The sequence below is a fragment of the Callorhinchus milii genome, unplaced genomic scaffold, assembly GCF_018977255.1.
Source record: "Callorhinchus milii isolate IMCB2004 unplaced genomic scaffold, IMCB_Cmil_1.0 Scaffold8, whole genome shotgun sequence".
In the NCBI taxonomy this organism is placed as follows: Eukaryota; Metazoa; Chordata; class Chondrichthyes; order Chimaeriformes; family Callorhinchidae; genus Callorhinchus; species Callorhinchus milii.
The window spans coordinates 12,304,374-12,328,182 of NW_024704749.1; the positions used below are offsets into that span (position 1 = coordinate 12,304,374).

General features: G+C 41.2%; 1 protein-coding gene across 6 annotated transcripts in view; it reads right to left on the reverse strand.

Annotated features, from left to right (window-relative positions):
* Positions 1-23,809, reverse strand: part of fbrsl1 (fibrosin-like 1) — a 387,345-nt gene that overhangs the window by 220,565 nt on the left and 142,971 nt on the right. The window contains exon 1 of one of the 6 annotated variants that reach the window (XM_007901767.2): positions 12,609-12,742. The exons of the other annotated variants lie outside the window; for them this stretch is intronic. Within the exon in view, the coding sequence (XP_007899958.1) occupies positions 12,609-12,638 (30 nt within the window). The 5' untranslated portion in view covers positions 12,639-12,742. Of the gene's footprint in view, positions 1-12,608; positions 12,743-23,809 lie in introns of those variants that run through there. 6 annotated transcript variants of the gene reach the window in all.

A 23,809-nucleotide genomic window follows, 5' to 3' on the forward strand; every position in this document is an offset into this window, starting at 1 on the left:
TTCATGTTGTTCACCTTCACCTCGAAGGAGAAGGTCGATAGAAACCTCACAAAATAATCTGCCAAAATTCACAGGATGCTTCTCAAACCTGAAAAGGCTTATCAAACTGAAACCTTCCCACAGTTTTCCAAATCTGATCTAGTAAAGTGCAAGACACTGATCCCATTCAGCACCGGATTGGAAAAATGTTCTCAAACAAAAGACAGTCCTTTGAGGCAAACAGGACTTTTACGAGAAGACTTCACCAAGGTTTCTGTGACTAGCACCAAACTGACCCCCAATCCACGCCCCCAATGACACCTTTGCTTCACCAAGTCCCATTGAGGAATCAGGCAAGCCAGCCAGTTACAAGCTGTGCCCTGTGGACCTGCCTGTCTCAGACACAGGACCACTGACTCAGCTCTGCTTTTGCCAGTCATGTCCCCATGGACCCAACTTGATCTATCAAAACCCTTGCCATCTCCCCCAAAGAGCACAGTGCCTTTTACTAGAAATCCTAATGCAAAACCACAGCACATCACAATATTGCTTCATATAATGTAATCTACTGGAGCCACAGCGCAGCAGAACTTTGGCAACTCAAGCACATAATAGAAAACCACCATGATGAGCTTGTGAGCCACTGGTGCTAAGCTGATGAGATGCAGTAATGTAAATGTTGTAAACCTTACTGAAGAATGATGGCAGGAATAAGCGTGCAGCAGATTTGACATCACCCACCAGGAGTAAACCACTGTAATCCTTCTTCTTATAATCATCAAAAAGCTTAACAGCAGAAAAGCACAGCCAAACTAAACAAATAAACAGCTTATACATGGGGGCAGACTCCCTCCTGCTGGTCAGTACCAAAGCACAGGATCGCTTCATACAGAAAGCTGCCCTTTACACACAAAAAGACTCTTATGAACAGCTTTACCTTTCCTAGATAAGCCAGTCACCCTGTGACAGCATACAGCTGTTCATCAAATTAGTTACTGTTGTGAGTGCTGCTTAACCCTGACCGAAGTCCTACGGGATACGAATATAAGGTTCAAAGCCGGCTACAACTTGTGCCCGATTAAAACCTATTAATCTTAACAGCTGCCATAGAATGAAAGAAAGGAGGGAGTTGCAAAGCAGTAACACAATCAGGGGTTCATATTGTGCCCCAACTGCTATAGCTGGCGTGTCTTCTGAACCCTGACAATGTGTTACTGACGCTCTTCCCCTCTTTGCTAATCTGACTTGTAATACCTGTCACCATTGCCCCCAAGTTCAAATGGATTTACAATCGATTTCAGGATCATGCCATGTAGATCTGATGTCTCTGTCGAATGGCCCATGATTTGGATTCTGTACATCATTTTATTGCTCAAAGGATCAAAATTTCACATACCTCAAAGCTACCAAAGATGCAGTTCAAGACAATTGCAGACCATGCACAATTGGGAAACAAACCGTGCGACTGCAGGGCTCAGGGCCACAGAATTTGATTTATGTTCCTTTAAAACATTTACTAGAAGTTACACCCTCAACTAAAGTGTGTACACACCCTGTGCCATGTGCTCTGCCGCTAACAGTCAGATGTCAGTTGCTGCACAGTCGATGTGGCTTTTTCATACAAGTGTGAAATCCCAATTATTTATGCCATTTCCTTAATCTAGGACAACTATCCATTCATGGGCATTTACTGCTGTTTGTAGCAGATTACAAATACATTTCTTTGCAATGAGATGTTATTCACCACTTGATATAATCCTAATCCATGGGTTTAGTGATCCAATAAATATCGAGATTAATCAATGTACATTTTGCGGATTGAAATCAGGTAGATAATTATCCCCAGGATGGGTTGCTAATGTTTGCCAGGTAGCTGCTGAATGTAGACGTGCCGCAGGGTACCTTTATATAACCCAGCCACCTCCCAGCAGCCAGCTATGGAGCCTATCCATCTGTGCAGCATTTACATGTGAACATTGAGGATGGCTCTGTATCTCTAGGTGGAGCCCTTATGGTATCATGCCTTCAGCTGCTGCCTGCTTCCCAAGATGTCAGAGGTTAATCAATGCCATTAGAAACAGCTTGGGTGCAATGCAGATCAGACAACACTACACCATGGGGTACCTGTCCATGATTACTCACACAGGGAATTCTTTGCGAGCAGCAGAGCAGGTCCAGGAACATCCCTATGGGAGGTGGGAGGGGAAGAAAGAAGAAATAGATAGCATTGGCAGATACACAGAGCAATTAGCTAAGATAAGATAAGTGTTTCACTTGGCTGTGATATAATGTAGGGAGACCTGAGAGAGGGATATATAGAATATATAAAATAACTTAGCAAGGAAAATAAAGCCAGCCTTTTCAGAGCCATTTGAGAAATCTCGAATCACCGACAAATAGTCTGTAGGGTAATAACTGTGCATTAATGGTTCATGAAAGAGTCAATTTCACAGCGTAAAGGAATATTTAAAATATGATCATCTTGAATGGGATTAAGTGGTGTCGTTGGGAGCTATACAGAAAGTACATCAAGGGACTTGTAGTGAGGACGTTTTAATGTTTAGAGCTTCTTTTGGCAAGCAGTCAGGATGAGAGTGCACTGCATTACAGAACATTATAGTACCAAGCTTCTATCTCTTTTCTAGACTTTTAGTTTGTGACTGAATTTACTTTATTTTCACCTTTCTGAGGGCTGAGAGTTGCTCCAGCTTTTCAATAAAATCACTATCCATCAGTGCAAATTTCTTAGGTACCTCTCAGCCAATCAATCCTCATATGGCATATGGATATCTACCTCCCCCACCCCACATCTTTAGCAGCAGCCCTGACAATGTAACATTGCCATCAATAGGGTTCCAATACGCAATGATTTCTAGTGGATTCCTAAATAAGGAAAGTGAATGGAGATTCCTTTCAGCAATCAGGGCAAGTCATACCTTTTGTGACTAATACTACTCCTAATAATCCTTGCATTTGATATAGCACCTGGTCACGTCGTTGAAACGTCTCAAAGCGCTTCACAGAAAAGTGCTTTGACTGTATTTTGTGGACGAAACAAGCTGAGAGGCTGAACGCAGCAACAAACAGAAATTCAGTGTTAAAGATCCTTCTGCATGTGCACAGGCTCCAACTTCACAAACTCACAAATCACTTCAACTCACTTTCCCCACACCAAGAAAAGTGAGGCAATTTCCTATACGCTGTACGTTACTGGAGTAACAATGCCATAGTTCACAGGTTTAATCGTTTTCTATCAAAAAACCCAATAGAAGCCTCAAATATTCACTAGAATTCAAGGATTTTCAGAATCATCACCGAAGTGACCCATTTGTCAGGAGTTTACGATGAAAGGTCTGTGCGTGCTTGAACTGGAGATGGGAATCCCAGAAACCAGACAGGTGTTAACCCCTGCCCTGCCTTGCACTTCTTTCCAATCTAAGAACTAATGGCCCAAGAGAGGAGATCATCAGCACTACTTGAAAGCAACATCAAGACTTGGGTCTTCAAAGTCCCAATAGAATTCAAGCCTCTTCTCAAAGATCACATTTCTAATACATGATCACTACAATTCACAGAAACCTTGTGAAGTACAATGAGACATTCCTATTATTGCCACTATCACACATCACACCCACCCTCGCTCGCCTCCACTGGCTCCCCATCCCCCAGAGGATTGATTTCAAGATCCTCATCCTCACCTATAAGGCCATCCACAGCCTCGCTCCCTCCTACCTCTCTGACCTACTATCCCCCTACCTACCTGCCCGTAACCTCCGTTCCTCTGGCTCTGGTCTGCTCCACGTCCCCCGCCCCAATCGCCCTACCATCGGTGGTCGGGCCTTCAGCCTCTCAGCCCCGAGGCTCTGGAACTCCATCCCCCAGTGCCTTCGCCGCTTCCTCCCTCTCCTCCTTCAAGGCCGGTCTCAAAACCTTTCTCTTTGACCGAGCCTTCAGCTCCCCTCTTGACTCTCTTCCCCCTCCTCGCTCCCTCCCTTCCCTTCCCTCACCCTGACCATTTCCCCCCTCCTCGCTCCCTCCCTCCCCTCCCCTCACCCTGACCATTTCCCCTCATCCTGACCCAACTGTGCAGCGCCTTGGGACGTCCTCCTGACGTGAAAGGCGCTTTATAAATGGAATCTTGTTGTTGTTGTAGCAAATTCAAGGATTATTACTGAACGTAATCGCTAGTGACTTAGGTACTTCAATGTGCACTATAAATTATTCAGTTTACTTGCAAGGCAGCTCAGATCAGAGACCAGCCCAGAGCAGTCTATTTCTCACTCTGCTGCACAATGAGTTTAAAAACAGTGACGGTACTGCCCATAGAAACCTACAATAGGGAAGTGGTTTCAAGTCTTAAACACAGTAAATCATACATTATGTAGAAAGTAACGAATGTCCTGCACAATACAACCATCAACTTGTGTTTTGCAATTTACAGCCATCAAACTGTCTCGGATGGACAAGATATGACAGGCCAACAGATCCTACACGGAAATACCAATGGATAACGTGTGCAATATAAGGTCATTTAACATTATTGCAACAATGTTCACTGGTGATGAGTAAATAAAGTAAACATAGTGTTGTACAGTCAATAACTTGCCTGGGGTCATTAGAGACTGTACTCTCACCCCGTCCTAAATCATCCATAAGATAAAGTACAGGTTATAATCAATCTATGTTAAGTCAACATGTTACCAGATAGAAATTTTTTTGTTCCAGACGAAAGAATCTTGCACCAGCGTAATACTCACCTCATAAAAAGGGACCATCTCGGCACATTCCTCAGTCTCACAGAATCCTCTTGTGCCAGTTTATGCTATGAGGCTATGAAGACCACTCATTTAGTATCAGGATTCTCTAAACTAAACGGGATCTCCTTGGGTTTGAATGTCCAGCTGTCCATTACCAGCTATGCAGTTTTTCTCAGGAAACAACAAGATTGGTATCAGGCGTTGATAGTTGCCTCGTGCCAACCTCCCGCCTGGCAGCTCAGGTCAACTGGGTTGTCAAACTGTCACTCACAATTTCCAATGGAATATGCAACTCGAGCAATATTTATAAATGCTCACACAGTGCGTCAATCGCAAATCCAACACAAACATACATATGCAGCTGTAACTAACTAACTGTTAGGTTGGGTCTTAAACTAGCAGTTGGTGGAGTACTAACTGATCGTTTGTTTACGGACATTGCAGAGATCAGAGACAGAAGTGGATTTCTGGGTGAGAATGGACAGTAGAGCAGCATTTCTCTACCAACTGGGTTTAGGGCAGAAGAAGGAATTGAATTTAAAAATTTAACAATCAAAAGACATACTGATCTTGGAGTTGCTGGGTGCTGCAGAGCTGGGACCTTGAGTCCTATATAGGGACAGATTAAAAGGTGACGTTTTTTTGCTATTCTTTCCAAACTCCTGCAGCTTTACTCAACCTCAGAGAATAAAACTGAAACTCACCCCAAGGGAAAGCACTTTGCCCAGAGGATTCACTACAAGACTCCACAATATCAAACTTTTATTTACTGTCCACACACTGAGTCAAAAGAAACAGTCTCGTATGAAAGTTTGGAAGGCTTTCAGCATTCAGGAAGGTGTAATCCTCTTGATGTGAAAGGCGCTATATAAATGTAATTTGTTGTTGTAATTCTAGAGTGTTCAAAGGTGCGAAAGTACACATTGCTGCCACTATTAGATGAAACTTGGACAGGTTAGACCCAGACGTCAGTTTGCTTGACAAAACAAGGGGTTATTAAAAATGAATTGAAGTTAGCTGACGTGGTTCTCAGAACTTCATATCTGTGCAGTTTATGCTTTGTATCTATCTGACACACAATCTAAGACTGCATTAACCTTCTGGATGATTCAGGCTTTCTATAATCTAAACTACTGCATGCAATAGCTATTACAAAACTAACAGGTCTGGCATTATCAGGGCTGACATGGAAATGACATTTTACTGCTGCAAAAAAATAAAATCAGCAAATTGCTTAGCAAGTGCACTGTAAAAGTGTGTGTCATACACAGACTATTTAAGTTTAGAAACTACACTGCTTTACACTGACCAACATTGGGGAGTCGCTTCCTGGTTTGTTTATTTGAACATCAAACCACGAAAGACAATCTCCCACAATGCAATTGTAACAAACTGAAGTGTAATGTCTGGACATTCAACACAACTAAACCAGTGAACATCTGATCAGCTTCAGAAAGATCCATTAAACCCTGTTCTCCCCGTTCCGAGCACACAACAGATACGCAAAGCCCCGCCACCCCGAGAGTATGAGCTCAGCCCTCTGCCACACCCCGACTCATGTGAATAAGGGGCAACCGCAGCACAGCACTCAGGAGCTTATTCATTGGAACATGTCACTCAGTAAGACTGGCTTCCAAGCACATTATCACAGTATCACACATTTTTCATATTGCAAGAACAAATCCTGAATACTTAACTGAAGAAATATTGCAATACAAGGAAAATGCCTGGACTAACCTTCAATGAACTTTTACACAAATTCAAAAGAAGTCAAGGATGAAGGTCAGGTTAGTGGACATTTCAATATAGACCAGTGGAAAGGACATGATAAACTGAAGGACATTTTTCCTTTTTGTGCCATTAACAATACCACTGGGACTCATTGAAAATGAAGGCAAGTAAGGCTGGTGACAGGAGAACTCTAGCCTGCCTCCATTAATGGACTTGAATTAATGGGCTTCGAGACATTTTCCTTGAAAGGTGCTAAATAAGTGCAGGTTGTTCTTAAGTGACATGGCTCCTTTTGAAGGAATACCATATCTGTTGTCCTCGCTCTCCTCCCCCGGTCCCCTTCACATTTTTCATAAACTATTTATACGGCAACAATTCAGATTCCATCATTTCAGTGATTCAAACAGACACACAAACATATTTCCTGTTAATCCTCATCTTGCAGCTCCATCTTAGTGCTCTACCACAGATATCAGGCATGCTTGTCCCCATCTCTGAAATGCCACAAAAATAAGAGGCTCAAGTTGGTAAACAGGATTTTATTTTTTGGTCCAAATCTGCGTGGCTCTTGCAGATACTGCCACTCTAGTCACTGGACTGTTCAACTCTTTCACTCCTCTTCTGAGATGGTCTGTCCCAGATTATGCCATCAGATACATCAGGCTGACCCTGTTATTTCAATAGGTCGTGCCTGCAAGCTTCTGAACTCACTCAATTACAGCACAACATTCATTTCTTAAAAAAGGGTCTGAATAGATTGACCTAAGATACAGATCAATGAGGACATTGGGGAAGCAGCCCATTCGTGCAGTAATGTATTGCATTGGAGAGCGACTGCAATCCAAGACCTAGGATTGCAGACGCTATTCAACCCATGCAAGAATAACAGCTTTAGAGAAACAGGGATTGTTGATGTTCTTGTTGCACATTCAATGAAAGCAAAATGAAAAGCGTCCCTCATCACAAGCCTTTGGCTAAGACAGAGCTTTGATGAATTGGCCATGTGCACTGTGACAAGGTCAAGGAGTCAGTAACGTGATAGGGAAGTGCAATCGGCAACTTGCAGCTGTCAGTTTCAAATGCCAACTGCATAGAAGTCAGAGAAATGAGTTGTGTTCAGCGGGATTCGAGAAGTCTCTTCAGTTTTCTCCTCATTTCAGATTCCCTCTCGGCAAGAATACAAATAATCAGTAGAGAAACATGGGTAATACTTGAAGGAACAATTTTGTCTTGAAAGTGTTTTGACTTCTGTCAATGGCCTAGCAGTCAGGGCTCTGCCCAGTGAACAACTAAACCATGGGGCTTGGAAGAGCCCAGGTTCCGTCTCTTATCTATGCTATGTTTGCTGATCAAAGCAAGGTGCTATTATTGGCCTCAGTGTCAAGAGACTATTCAATGTGCATGTGTTTCGTTTGCAGCGCTAATCTCGAATACTCCATTTTGCACGGCATTCCGTGCAGATGAACATCTGCAAAATGAGAACGATCGTCATCGCTTCTGATTTCTGTGCATTGAACACAGGACAGTCAGGCACACGTACAGATGGGGCCATATCTATACCCCTTTTGCCAACAATTTTAGTTATATGGCTGTGGGCAAATGACAGATAACTCCAGCTTTAGTCAGGTCTCAGCTGTCAGGAGGTCTCTATTGTGAAAAGTCAAAACCAGTTGGGTCAGAAGTCTCATAGGGGAATAGGACTCAAGTGTTTAAAAATGTAGAAGTACAATATGAGGAACTAAGCAAAGTGACTCACTGAGGCAATCCCTTAGATTAAAGCATACAAACATTCACTGCATCAACAGTTTTAGACATTGTGTTTCTGCAACTGGGTTCGGTGAAATCAGAAAGGAATTTCTTTTTATAGCACCTTATCAAATTGAAAAGTCGCAAGGATATTTCACAGGTAAGTATCGGCAAAGGAAATGACTGTTTTTGTTGGCAAACTATGTGGCCATTTGTGCCACCAAGATCCCCAAACGTTACTTACCCCATGAGGTAAATGATCAATTCATTTAGAGGATTTGTTGGTCACAGGGAGCGACCAATGTCAGGGAATGAAGAGAACAACAAACAAAACACAGCTGACTTGTGCTCTCTCTCCCCCCTCACCCCACCCACCAAGGTCTCCATGTACCTTCCCAGGCCAGCATCTTCCAGGTCTCAACCAATGCTAGTCTAATGGCATCTATTGACAGCACCCCTTATTATATGGGGATGACTGGCCACTGGGAAGTGCTTGGTTTCCATCCTTTGCCTCCCACAGCAGCTCAGTTGAGATGCTGGATGAATATATGAACACTCTAGACTGTTATGCCCCAAGCATGTGTACATCACTGAATTATTTGTCAAATCTTCCAAACAATGCTGCCTCAAATCCACAGACATTTTGTTTCACATTACTGAAAAGCCAGACAACGTTATTCATTAAATTTCGTAACAAACTGAGTCAAGCTATGAAGGGCAACGTGCCCTGCACAAAGATCAAGTGCAAAGTTTCTCAAGTTATTTGGTATGAGACTTGTTTTCTACGGAGGGAGGGAGGGCTGCTGTGTTTGTTAACTTTGAAAGTAAATATTATCGTCCCAGGAGCTCGGAGACCAGATCTGAAATAGAACACAGCCTGGTCTTCAGCAAGTTATTGTGTTTGTATTTACTTACAAGCAGATCAAACTTCTGCTGCACTCTTGTGACAGCCTGAGGACATGAGAGATTAAAGGGCCTGTTCCAGAGAGTGTGAACAGGAGACTTTTATGCGCATAGAAGCTTTTGCATCTGTCAAACTACTCGTCACTGTACTTTGCTCAATGGCTGGGAAGGGTCCTTTAGGGGACAGATAGCCAGCCAGATAACCAACCAATCGAGAAGCTGTCAGCAGGGCCTCCACCGGCAATGCTGCCATTACCAGGTAGAAACTACCTTTTTGGTTGGGTCTCTGTCCCTGCAAGAGCACCAGTACTGCCTCATTTGTTGTTGTTGTTGGTGGTTGTGTTGTTACCAGCAGCTGGGATTACTATGACTGTTCATTAGGACAATTAATGTTTTAAGCAGGGAACATAAAAACGGCAATAAAATACACAGGCACAGAAAGTTTCAACTTGAATGTTTGAATGCAAACTGAATAAAGACCTTTTCCTTAATCAATCTTTTGAAGATGACTCAGATTTAGGGTGAAATTGAACCCTTTTCTGTTGTCTACAGTTATTTGGATAAGAACTGATTTACTGGGATGAATGAAATAAGGAATGGAGGTTCATGCACTGAGATGACTCCAGGAGTTAAAAAAAACAGAAGCATTTTCATTACTGGGCACATTATGTTTTTTTAAAAATCATTACGAAGGCTCAGTGGGAGCATTCTCCCCTCACCAAGGCTTCTGGAACTGAGTTGGCTGGCATGGTTTCAGTACTTAAAAACAGCAGTGCAATTCATAAAACATTTCGCTAATGACAGTAAATTAAACCACCCAGTGATTCCAGCATAAAACATCTGCCAGCCTCTGTGCTGTGCCTTTCCTGCTTGTGGCACAGTGTGACTCGGTGAAAAACAACAATTTCCTTGCCAAAAAGTTTTTATTTATTTAATGATGCATGACCACTGGGGGTTATTGGATTACAAAAATGTAGTCCTTACAATTTGGTTAATGTATACAGTCTCTTGCATCTCTTCGTCCCTTAGAACTCTCAATACTGCTCCAACTGCTCCCAACAGCCTTGTGCTACGCATTCTGCACAGTGGTAGATTGTTGGGCTATCAGCTGATTTTTCCTTTCAGTAACATAAAGCTGCAGAAATGGCTAACAGTAAATGACAATCAAAACCAAGTTTCACTGTTATAGAACCTGTGCTGGAACACAAAAGTCACTCAACAGTTAGGACTTTTCCCCGAATAAAGAGAAGGGGCTCTGGGGAGGGAGTCAGAGGTAATCTCAGGAAAGATGGCATGTATTTCAGGAAGATAAGTGGCAACACCCTGATACATGTAGGTACAGAGCTGATGTATAGGAAGGAAGTGAAATCTAATTAATATCAGCTGTTTTGTATTTTGTTACACATTGGGAGATTTGCAACAAGTCGGTTTGCTATGGGGTTTTGCACAGATTAATCCACTTAGGAGCTGCTTTGGTTCTTTCCAAAATGAGAGAATTCCTCTTCAGAACAAGCTGTTCCCTTAATAATGCCCCTGAGCTGCAGCCTGCCCCACGTCATCTCACACTGACTGTACAGCTTTCTGCTTCATTTTAAGCTCCACTTCGGATGTCTATGATCTCGCTGAATAAAACTTTGTCAATTGAGCATTAAATTTAGTGAAACATACATTTTTCCCCAAAATACACTTGGTGTACTGAATAAAAGGATTATTATCCTTAACGCTGATTTCACTCCCCATGCAATGAAGGCTTGCAAAACCTACCCTTTCAGCTAGGCAATCTATCTGTCTTTAAGACAAGTGAATCAAACTTACATGAAGGATGGGAGAAACTTGACTTTGGAATGATTTCAAGTATCCAGCTTGCAAGCCACCTACTCAAGCTCCAAAGCACACCCAACAGAAGTGGAGCCTGGATTTAAAGTGGATCCAGAATCACATGGTCCAGTTTATAACCATCTATTTTACTACAATAATAATCCATCAATCTGATATAGTGCCTCATCACGTCTTTGAGACACAGCGGTGTTCCGCAAACAGTTGTGAATTGAATAACCAAATTATTATATATATATATTTTTAAAAGGATTATTACCCCCGGAAAAGTAATCCGACAATCAACTAACAAGCGGGTTCCTACTTACTGCTCGGTAAACAAGAAGTGAGTGGAGTAAGGAAATTTGCCAACCGTTTTGCCACACCCAGGAATCGAACCCGGGTCCTCTCACTTGCAAGACGAGTGTTCTAAACACTAGAATACAGGACTCAATCCCAATATCGTCAAGTTATTGCTAACTTCACATTGGAAAAAAAACAAACACACAGAGAAACCTCAAAGAACGTTCAGTAATCAGATGTTTTTCTCCTTTTTGTATAAGCATCTCGTGAAATTACAATCCTGAAACACAAACATATTCATTAAACTACAGATAATTAAGTCTCATGCCTGGTCTCATTAGATGTTTACAGGCTGTCACACACAACTGCAGCTGTGCAGACTCACTGTTATTTAGGTTCAACCATCCCATTGCATGTGTGGAATCAGAACAACAATACAATTCTCAGACTCGCACATTTTGTCTAGTTCAGATTCTCAAAACTATGGGATGTGCTTCCCTAGGGGAATGTGTCAGCTTAGTGAAAGGCAATTTGACATGTAAAAATGTTAATAGAAATGTCCCTATTAATGGTCTTAGGTTTCCCAACATCTAGAATCTTACAATTTAAAAGCCACTGAAGATGATTTCCTTTTGGGAATGAAGACATATAACATCCAGGACTGGACAAATGTTTAACAACTAACATTGAGTGGCTCAAAATCCCAACAAGATGGAAAGACATGACAATCTGCCCCAATCAGTCAGCTTCACGGTTATTTATTTTGCTGTCTATTGTTGATCAATAGAAAACCTTCAGAAATGTAATGAATATTTGATTGTAACCTAGATCCTTCCCACTTGTTTCATTATATATAAGTACAGCACATCAATCAACAAACCAGCAATCTAACACCAGCAGAGCTCCAAATAGACTCTGTTCATAAATACCAATCGAGACTTGCTCAATCATTGGAAATCCGGGACACTCCCTGACTGGTCAGAAGACACAAGCTATCAGCGCACTCAATACTGCACAGCCTAACAATCTCACAGCAACCAATCATCCCCAGCATTCCAATGAACCCACCACTTCCTCACCTACCGATACCTAACACTTCTCCATTCTCTATTTAATGCAACTAGTTACCTTACAGCACTTATAATGCAGTTCAATTTGCCTTTAAAACGGATCAGATAGCCAGGTCATCATTTTACTCTTCAAAATAAGATTCAAAGCAGAAAAAAAATGTGGGAACAAACCAGACTCCGATAATCTTCTTCCTAAATTGCTTTTCAAGTTAAAATCATCAGTAGCATCTTTTTACTGAGTTGAGTTATAAAGCACACAGACTCCTCTGAAAGCAAACACAGCTTTAAAACAATCAGCCGATACCTTGCACCCTTCCATGTCACTTGGTCTCATCAACAAGCTCTTTGCATCCTAGGCTGAAATGGGATCCAATTCTCAGCACATTCAGATCCTGAGAAACAGTCTGGTCACTTCAAAACAAGGATCCTGTAGAGCACCAGCACAGTGTCAATGGATGAGAAATTTCACAACATAAGAGAACAAGTGCTCCTGAGCAACCAACAAGTACAGTGGGCTGTTTGGAGAGTAATGACACAAAGAATTTCAAAATGTCTCTTATAATAATGTTATCAGCATTTTATCAGACTTTTGTCCTTATCTAAACCAAACAATCACTAAAACAGCAGCTGATAAGCCGCTATGGTATGGCAGTTATAGCAATTAAATGTGGCAATAATAGAAGCCTGTGGGATTTTATGAGCTTTACAGTTTTACCTCTGCCCTGAATGTTTTGATCCAACCATAAAGCCGGTGCTTACCTGTACAAGCTGCTCCCATTCACATGGCACTGGGCCCAAGCCCTAACTCATTAGCTATTAACTACTGTACATGTCAGAATCAGGCTAACTGCTTCACATACTCTGTATTTATTAGTTGATCTTCCTATTTTAATAATGCAATTTTAAAAAGAAAACTTACCTCAGACTGCATTTTACATTATTTCTTTAGCTTCCTATTACAGTAGTATCCCAGCAGCGCAGTTATTTCCCCAAAGTTACACATAAAAACTCAAAAATAACGAAATGGCCAACACCAGAAATTCCCCTGTGACCAACCTCCTTTCCTTCGCATGATGTTAACAATTAAAAAAAAGTTCAGTTCATTAAGTTTCTCGTTGGAACTTAAGAATCCAAGTCAATCTTGCCAAAGGCATCAATGCTTTTCTGAAGATAGGATGCCAAGATCACCCACTATATCCAAAATAAAGCCTGACTAATACAAGGTTAGAATAACTTGTTTTTCCATAGAACAATTGCCCTTGTGATGCATCCTAATTAGTCTGGTCAGTAAGTTTCACATTGAATGATACTTCCCTGCGGGGTCAATATTAATATCCTCTGGAGAAGCGACTGTACCCCCCAGTGAGCTGAGGTCCATATTGTTGCAGAGTCAAAATAAGGCATCCCATCACTGGAATGATTGACAGATTGGAGATCCACTTAGGCCTCAAATGCATCAGAAAAGAGGGACAAGCACATGTGCATCTCTACAGAAACATAGAGAAGAATTTGCACTATAAATGGGAAGAATTGTTTCATATTCTATAGATTTTCCTGAATGAAACAAATGGTGGCTGTCAGGTAAGAGCTGCCAGCTAAATTCTACTGCATATCTTTACCCCCCCAGTGCAATATATCATGAGGTGGTGGGACTCTGGATGAATCCCAATGTTGACATCTCAATCTGTACGCTGTTTGACACGAAGGTGAACAAATACCAGGGATTTTCCTGTGGAACAGGTAATCGGACACCCCCTTGTGCATTGAGAAGCCAGATCACTAAGACTCGGGGGGCTGGGGTGGGGGGGGGGGAGGAGACAAACAGCAAAGAATATAGTTTAGCTTCAAGAAGGTGACACAAGCATTAAAAGTGGACATTAAGCCAGTAAGTGACTGATATGTAATTTAGTTTTAATTACATTACAATAATTTTGTCCAGTGAAAATAAAAATCAACCATGAATGAAATAGTTTCAGTGTTTACAGATGACCAATATCAAAACCCATCAGGTTGTGGCTTTCTGAGGGAGGGCCTTTAAAGCAGATAGATTAAAGCGGAACAAAACACAAAATACTGCAGATGCTGGAATCTCAAACAAAAAGAGAGAATTGGGAAAACTCAGCAGGTCAGGCAGCATCTTTGGCGAAAGGAAAGTGAGTCAACGTTTCGGGTCCATGACCCTTTGTCTGTTTTTGTTACATTAATGCGGATGTGTTTGCTTCAATTCTTCAAGTCATAATTTCTTCTTGGTCGTGATATAGGGGAGATGAGGAAATCACTGGAGCTTCCCAAAACAGTAACTCCCATGCGATAGTAATTATTTGTGAAATGTTATGAGACTGACAATAGAAGCACTACAAAAATGTAGTTTTCTTTCAGTTCCAGGTCACTTTTTCACATTTTCCAGAGGCCAAATTCAACAACTTGCATTTATATAGCGCTCTTCACATCGGGTCATGTATCGGAAAACTTCACAGGGACAGGGTTAGACACCGAGTGAGGAAGAGAGGGAAAAGAAGGTGCCATAGTCCCATTTGAAGTGAGGTTGGGTTTTAAGACAGAAAGAAGGGATGAGACAGGAGTAGAGGAAGGGAGTTCCAGAGGTTCGGGGCATCGAACTAAAGACTCAGCCACCAATGGCAGAGAAAGCAGGTGTTGCAAAGCAAGTCCGAGCCAGGTGAGTGGAGGGGGCAGGCAGTAGAGTCAGGTTGGAGAAGATCAGAGAGATAAGGGGATACCAGGGAGTGGATGGATTTGTGGGTGAGGACTTTGAAATCGATCTGCTGGGAGACTTGGGAGATAGTGGAGACTGACTTCAGTATAGAAGAAGTGCACAACTATTTGGATAAAGAAAATCTGAATTTTCTCACTATTGGAACTCGGGATACAATTGAAAGGAAAGAAAAGCAGCTTCAGTGACCATGTAGGGACAGGACAGTTAGCTGATTAGCATCACTTCATGCATAATGCCATTGTGAAAGTAGAGGTGTAATTTGCACAGGCCCTTTTTGTAAGTGGTCAGAGAGTACCCACCAACAGACAGTTGGCTAATTTTTGTGAAATTACCTTTCCCCATTTTGCAGATTAGTAATCAGTAATCCTGAAACACTTTACTGTGATGTGATTGACAGAATAATCCATTGGTGACTGAGTCTTCAGTTCGATGCCCCAAACCTCTGGAACCCCCTTCCTCTACCCCTGTCTCATCCCCTCTTTGTCTTAAAACCCCACCTCACTCCAAATTGGTTTATTAATAGTCTAACAAAGTTTTTTTTATAGTCCTGTCCAGTCTCCACAAAATGACTGGATTTGGAATATAGGAATTCAGAAGTTTTCCAAATGCTTATGGTTTTCTTACTATCCTTCTCGTTCCATTATATTGCCTCAAATGATGAACAATGGCCATTAATAATAGATCCAGCAGCAAAAAGGTACACAATTTAGTCTTAGGTCTCACATGACATTGCACAGGTGCAAAACAGTAAGTACATGGTTAATCCAGCCTATCAGTCTGATACCGTTTATTAGACTGATCATTTACAACAGGTCATCAAAGATATACTTTTATCACAGTAACACCCCGTAATACTGCCCCGTCAGCAATACTTCCTATACAATTTCAATCATTAGACAGACAAATAAACAAGTTAATCTTTTCAAAAGATCTGGAATTTTACAAAGGAAATTGCTGCAATCTTCGTGCTATAAAATGGTTCAATAAAATAAAAGCAGCTGAATCAGCCCAGAAACTTAGAATAATGTTAGCTGTGCAAGAGTAATAATCATGACCATCTTCTGCTGCACAGTATGAAAGCTGCATGAGTCTAATATATGGCGCTGTGACATTGTGTGGGTAGACAATGGAAGCCTACACTTACAAGAAGAAGCGTAATGGTGTGTCATGGACATGTGAAAAGTCTCTTGTTGGACCTGGACTGAAGGTTGCTGAAATACATTTGAACAGTCTTAAATTAACCTTGTTCAGACAACACTTCTCCACAACAGTAAACCATCCTCACATGCATTCATTCTATACAATCACAGAGTGAAGCAAAGTGGAAAGATATTCAATGATTGCCCTCTGAAGCTGGGCTTTCAGTGTTGAAGTCCATATGTTAGTTTTTAAAGAAATATTTCAATAGTGTAAATGTGTTCCTATTTACTGACAGAAACTAGCAGAAACTAGTCATTAACAATTGAAACAATGGGGAAAAAGATGCTTATATCCAGACTAGATTACAAGGCAGGCTTGTGTACTGTGCATTTCAAACTGGAGCACACCAATTAACAGTACATACAGCAACATGGGTGTGAATGGGTGTGTTGACATGTACAAATATTGGAGAAAAAACAGGTGAAAGAAAATGGCTTAATAAAGACTAAGTAAACAGTAAAGTCTATTAAAATCTTAGTATTTAAGGCCTGTTGTACAGTACCGGGTGTAAAGCTGAATCATGCACTTTATTACACTGACGTGCTATTCCTGAGTGGAGATAATCGCTGCTTTAATAAAAATTCATGCGCTTATAACTTTACCAACAGATAAAGAGAGGACCTGCCTGAAAATAAACTAATAAAGATATTTTATTGCAGCTGTGATAATTCAGTTCCATATCATTGTATCTGCTTTCTTACCAAAATGCTTTTTACTGCATAAACTTGTGATCATCAAGGACACAGAGGGCATTTGTATTAGGAAGTTTGGATCAAGTCTGCCGCAGTCGCATTTATTACCCGCTGGATTTCACATTTTGCTGCAACATGACTAAACAGGAAATATGATCAATACTCAAAAGATTCCGCACGAGGCTTGTGGAAATCATTCAAAAACAGTCAAAATGTCACAAGAAAGATGCTAGATCTCACAGTAATTGATCCGGTGTTTGAAATTACAGGGTGATATTACAGCAAATTTAGTGCTTGCACATTGTTAACTGGTATCAAGTACTTGGTTGCTTTTTTTCACACTACGATAATGCCCTATGCACTTTCAGCTACTATGGCCTGAAACTCTGGAACACTCGCAATCCCCCCGCCTTGCCACATCCTTACCCATTTTCAGGTCACGCTTGAAAACCCTCCTCACCTCCCCCCTCCCCGGAGTTTTGCTCCACCACTGTCAAGCACACTGGGACACTACCCTACGTGAGGGGCACTATATAAATGCAAGTCGTTGTTGATTATTTGATATGGAACTTTGCTTACTTCAAAAGGATGAAATGAACCACATGGCTTTGAAATCTGAGCCTTTTCGGAGCAGAGCTTGGACAATTTTACAGGGCTGCAGAAAGGCCTGTACATCACATTAACCTGCAATGTGGAAATATACTGCAAGCAATAAATATATTAAAATTCCTGGACGTTCAGATAACAGGAGAGGAAAAAATGAATGAGGTGTGGCCCAGAAAAGGTTTGCTCATCTGATTAAATGCAAGGGTTAAGGGTAGAAAATTCTTAAAGCAAAAGGCACAGCTTTAAACTCTCCTCAGTTAGATAAGTGAGATGGGCAATTTGGCAAAAATACCGAAATTACTCCAACCAGGAAATTGGTTACAGCAAGGAAACTCATTAAAAAAATGAGATTCTTATAGGCAGCAGCAACAACAAATGTCATTTTTATAGTGCCTTTCACATGGGGAGGCAAAGAGCAAGGTGGGAACATTAGAGCATACAATATTCACACATATTCAAACTTGATTGTTTTGTGCCTTTTGCTTTGAGAATTTTCTTTGTCCTTTCATCGGAAGGAGGGTCAATCTGTGCAATAAAATAGATTATATTTTCTTCCCCCTCAATCCTATGGTGAATTAAAGCAGACCAACACAACCTAACCTGTTACAACATGTTGAGACACAAACTCACTGCAACTGTAGTACATGATGTTCTTGTCAGTTTTGCAAATCCCTCTGTTCTTTCTCCCTGCTATGATTTATTGTGCATGTCTAGGCTTTTTAAAAGTTTACTATCTATTAAGCAGCACAAGTCACAGATGCTATAAGCGGCTGATATAAAAATTGCGGCACTTTTTAATGCATATGCCTAAGGATTGTATAACCAGCAGCATTATGGAAGAAACTACCATGTTACGAGCAACTGAACTTCCATGATACTTTATACTCTGCTGGCCAATGCAACTTGAACTTTGAGTTTATGGCAGTTCTGGCCCTAAAATTATACTTCTAATTTGCTTCAATACACTTCATCAATCTGCAAGTGCATAAATTATTTTACAACGTAGCAAGTTATTAAAAAGCAAAAAGCACACATATTAGTAACACTGATAAGCGATAAGACTGTAAGGAAAACCCAGCAACATTGTTATTATCGATCTTATCAAGCAGTGGTAGATTATTAACCAGAATGATTCATCTATTCACTAGTTTGTTGGGCCAAACAATTTAACTCTCCCATTACACCCACATCTTTACAACAACAACAAGATTACATTTGTATAGTGCCTTTCACGTTGGGAGGACGTCCCATGGCGCTGGACAGTGACAACATTTCAGACCCAAGCTGGGGTTGGGGGGGTAACGGAGGGAAGGGGAAGGGGGATGGCCGATGGCATGTTACAAGAGGGTCTTGAGGCGGGACTTGAAGGAGGCTAAGGAGGGGGCGAGGCGGAGTGACTGGGGGATGGAATTCCAGAGGTTGGGGACAGAGTGGCTGAAGGCTCTCCCTCCAATGGTGGGGTGGGGGGGGGGGTCGGGGGATGTGGAGCAGACCAGAGCCGGCTGAGCGGAGGGAATGGGCGGGTTGGTAGGGGATTAAGAGGTCGCAGAGGTAGGGTGAGGCACGCCACGGAGGGCTTTGTATGTGAGGATCTTTAGTGGGTTTCAAATGAGTTGTAGTGTGTCATAAGTATAAATATTAATTTCCTGTTGCTGAGTACCAAATAGAGTAGAAAGTCCATTATTCTACAACAAGGCGCTCTATCAAATGCAAAAATAATGACTGGGTATGTGGTAGTGGTGGTGGGGGTGAGGTGGAACGTATAAAAATACAGAGCCAATAACTTTACAGAAAATCTGTGTACCTCTTTGACAAACGTAAGGCACCATATCAAATACAAGGATTATCATCAGAGAGATTCACATGAAGAAGCTCTTCAACAGGCAGGGCAAAACCTTGGGTAAGTTTCCTTACTCCACACAGAGCCTAATAATAATCCCTCCAAAAAAAACAATAATAAATTGGTCATTTTCAATCTACGACTGTTTGTGGGACATTGCTGTGCGCAATTGGCTGCCGCGTTCGCCCACAAATATACAGTCAATTCACTTTACAGTGTGTTCTGTGAAGCGCTTTGGGACGTCCTCCCGACGTGAAAAGCGCTATATCAAATGCAAGGATTATTATCATTAACATGGTCCTGGATCTCAACTCACAGCTCAAAAGAACTGAAATGTTTATAACTCACTGTGTGAGAAGTACGATTTCACAGTATTTACTCAGTGTGAACGCTCAGCCACCCGAGCGCTGTGGCTAAATGGGTAACCCTCTGAGCAAAGATCATAGAAACTGCACGGAGGAGAGATGAGGAGTGCAATCTAAGGCATCACTTCCTCAGTTATCCCTTGAAAAAGCTGCTCAAGATGGTGCGGAGAGCGAAGAACGGATTAGATCACTAGAACGGAATTGTTTCACTACAATTTGAATACATTTGTCCTTTAAGCACAAAGGTTTTGTCATATTACTGTATACGGGTGCGAAATGGGACCCAAAGCTGCTTTGTTTCAAGACGTTGATAAGGCCTTTCACAAAACCAGCTGTTCAATGTTCTCAATTAAGTGTGGTCAGGCACTGAAGACACAAGATGCCCTGGATTTTAATGAGCAGACATTTGACCCACAGTAGCTTCTTGAAATGATTAGTGCAGCCAAACACACTTGACTGCAGACCACTATTCACAAATGTCTTGGCTTTGTTTCAGAGCTGCAGTTTAACTGTACATCAAATTGGTGAACATTACTTATTCATACAGGAAGTCAATATATCATCAAGGGAAATATTCAAACACAATCCTCTCCAAAGAGCTGGACAGACAGAATTACGGACCCGAGCTGAGGGTCGGGTTAATAGGACAAACAGGAATTATGAAAAACACAGAACTGGCACGGGAGCCTTCAGTTTTCATTCATAAAGGGCAGCCGAGTGCAGAACTTCCACAGGAGGAAACTTTTGAACACGTTTCATTAAATTCGGTTCAAAATCATGATACTGAAGCAAAAGCAATTTAGTGTCGGCAGCTCCCAATACAAATAAAATGCAGCTCTTTCCTCTCAGCAATCAGGTTAATTATAGCCATTCAGAAGACCAATTAAAGCGCTGCTTGTCAGTTACCGGAGTGAGAGAATCTAAGCATTTCTTGGGTGTTCCAAGTAGTCTACAATTAAATGAACCACATCCATTAAGTGACACTTCTCTGCGTTTTACCATGCTCCAATTACGTTTAATCAGTCCCTCAGAGTCTCTTCTTAAGTAGAAAACATCACTGTATAAATGAATGGTGTAATTTGAGCCTGCAGTGAAGCTATCACCTACCTGCAAAACCCAGTATTTCAATTGAAGTTACAATCCTCATTTGCTCATCTGTCAGATGAGGGCAAGGCGATCTAATGGCTGAAATGTCCAGTGTGATCAAGTCAATTAGAAATTGTGCAGAACAATGGAAATGCATTGTGCTAATCATTAACCCCTCATGCCCCACAGTTTATCCCTTAAAATCGAATTATATTTAAACTCAACACAGTGTGCCTCAATGCCTGCTTTGCTGTTTTTAGAAAGGATAAGATTGTAGTCTTTGCAATTCACTTACCTCTTAGCAATGAGTGGCTTATAGGGCAATAGAGATGCTCCCATTTTGCTCACTATTAAGATCTTGCCATTCTTGTTTTGATAACATGGTCACTCACATTTAATAATAATAATAATACACATTTGGGCTATGGATAAATTTCCTGCTTGATATGTAAACAAATAGTTACACTTGATTGCATTCACCTTCTAAGTGCTTTCAGATAGATGCCTTGTTGTTACAAGCAATATTAAATGTAAAGTTTATTAGTATTTTAAAGAACAAAAATGTATTTGGCAGAATTTTCCTCCCCACATTGTAAATGTTTGGCAGGTTCCACCATTCAGAGATGATGTCATTTAAACAAGCACGACAAAAACTTGCAGTTGATTGAATTTGATTTTATGAAACTGAAGTTATTTAATTTGACTATTCATTTAATCGGGCATGATTAAAATCAACCATGCTATATGAATCTTATTTTGCTATCCAAAATGGCACAAGAGTTTAAATGTTATATTCCTTGTGGCATCCTGTCCACACTAAGTATTCTGTACTGCAATCGCAGCCCATCACAGAACAATCCTTCAGCGCTTTTATTGCAAGCTTCAGTAAGACTTGCTGAGACAGGCTACACTGACCTTATAGCCTTTTTCTCTACGTGACATTTCACTCTTAGTAACCTCAGCCACAATTCTGCGATGGAGAGATACTCGTACTACCACTTAGATCCCAACAGCATCCCAAGCTCACAAGCAGTATAATCAAACCTCCCTACAGTACCAACTACAAACAATCATGCAAGTAGTTCTTCGCAAAGGGCAGACTAACATAACCTTATTTGGACTCAAGGTCTGGTGGTTGCTCTCCACTGGGAACAACAGGCGACCAAGTCTGCCAATCTTCTTGACTCTTTCCCTATTTAATCCATTTCCCTGGCTGCAGGGCTGCATGTTTTTTCCTCCCTATCTTCTCTGCTCCCCTCATTAGAATGAGAAAACCATTGGTATTATTGAGTTCCATGGTAGGCTTCTAGTTTCTGAATTAGTCTATTGGTTTTCTATTATAGCTACAGATTAACTTATTAAAACATGCTATAAATTGACAGCTTGCTCTCGCAACAAGCTTATCAAGAGTTCCCATAGAACAGTGGTGAAACAAGATAATATATTTGACAAGTCAGTAGCAGAAATATAAACATAACAAATAAATTTATATAACTTCTTTCACGTTAGGCCATCTCAAAGCACTTTATGCAGCTGCCTGGGAGCCTACGCTGCGGGTGGGGGGGGGGAGGTGCGAGGACTGAGTTGGAGAATTGTGGCAAAAAGCACTGCCAGAAAGACAAGGTCAACACCTCTACATTACCAGTAAATTCTATTTTCAATTGCATTATATTGTACAGCATAGCAGTCAACCACATTGTGCAAATTATATTTTGGTTTAATTGTGAACAAAATATTTCCGTTTCAAAACTGCCAATTTGATTTTGCAGAGATTCATAATCTAATGAATGGAAATCTGGTCTTTCTTTACCCATCTGCCACTGAAGCCTTTTGCAATGATAAAGAACTAGACCCCATAAAGTATCTTACATTTAACTTTAGAGGCACAAATGAGTGCAGATGTTTACGTAAAAGCATGTAATAAAATTAATCAAATGATTTTTTTCAGTTATAATATTGCATTGAAGTTTCAGGTCAGATAACAATAAAGGGAGTCACACTGGTATCCTGAGAAATCGGGATCAAAGCTAGAATAAGGGAGGTCACAGCCCAAGAGGCACGGACAAAAGCTTCAAAAGGCTGACCTGACTTTCCAGTGCGCGATGCCCTGAACTGGTGGTGGGCATTCTGCTCTTTAAGGGCCCATATGGTGAAGTCAAATTCCAGGCTAGGCTTGGATGTGTCTCGACTGCAGTCTCTCCTCTGCTTGAGAAACATGGCATTGGCCTGGACAAACCTCTAGCTCTAGCCACCAGGGCAGAACTGGCAAGTGCCCACATTTTGCTGATAGAACAATTAAATCCAATTAATGATAACCACAGATGTGCAGACAGAGAATTAAACGTTCAACTGTGACAAAGTAAAGCCAGTTTTAGCATCATCATTTTATATTAATGCTGATCCAATAGATGGCACCTACAGGATGGATGGTATAGACTTCTGCTGTTTCTCCACTTACTCAAAAGTTTAACTGCGTCATTTGCAAAACATGAATATTAGATACTTCATTAAATGGAAACATCAAAACACATTCTAATTGGATTGGCTTATGCACCAGCTCATTAGTTTGGGGAGAGGGAATTTCCAAAGAAGGCCATTTCCTAATTCTCTCTGTTGGATTGTTTGTTCTTATTACACCTGAGACCTTCTTAGATAAAGTGAATATACATAAAAGACAGGATTTTATAACATGAATGATGCTCTATCCTAACTGATGCTATACTATATGGTTCTGTTCATATATATGGACGCCACTGTTCTTGTTCATCTGGAGTGTAACGTAAACAGCTAAATTCAGAGACTTTTTCAGCTATGATTGCATTGGGGTTCTAATACATTGAAGCAAATTCTCAGCTCTCCTTTCGCTGCTCTGTTATTTCAGCAAGAGTGGAAACCAATGGTTGATTCTCTCCTGAATGGCATTGGCGTCACAGTTTTGCCTCAATAACCCTGATTACCCAGAGAATTCTCAGCACTGTATCC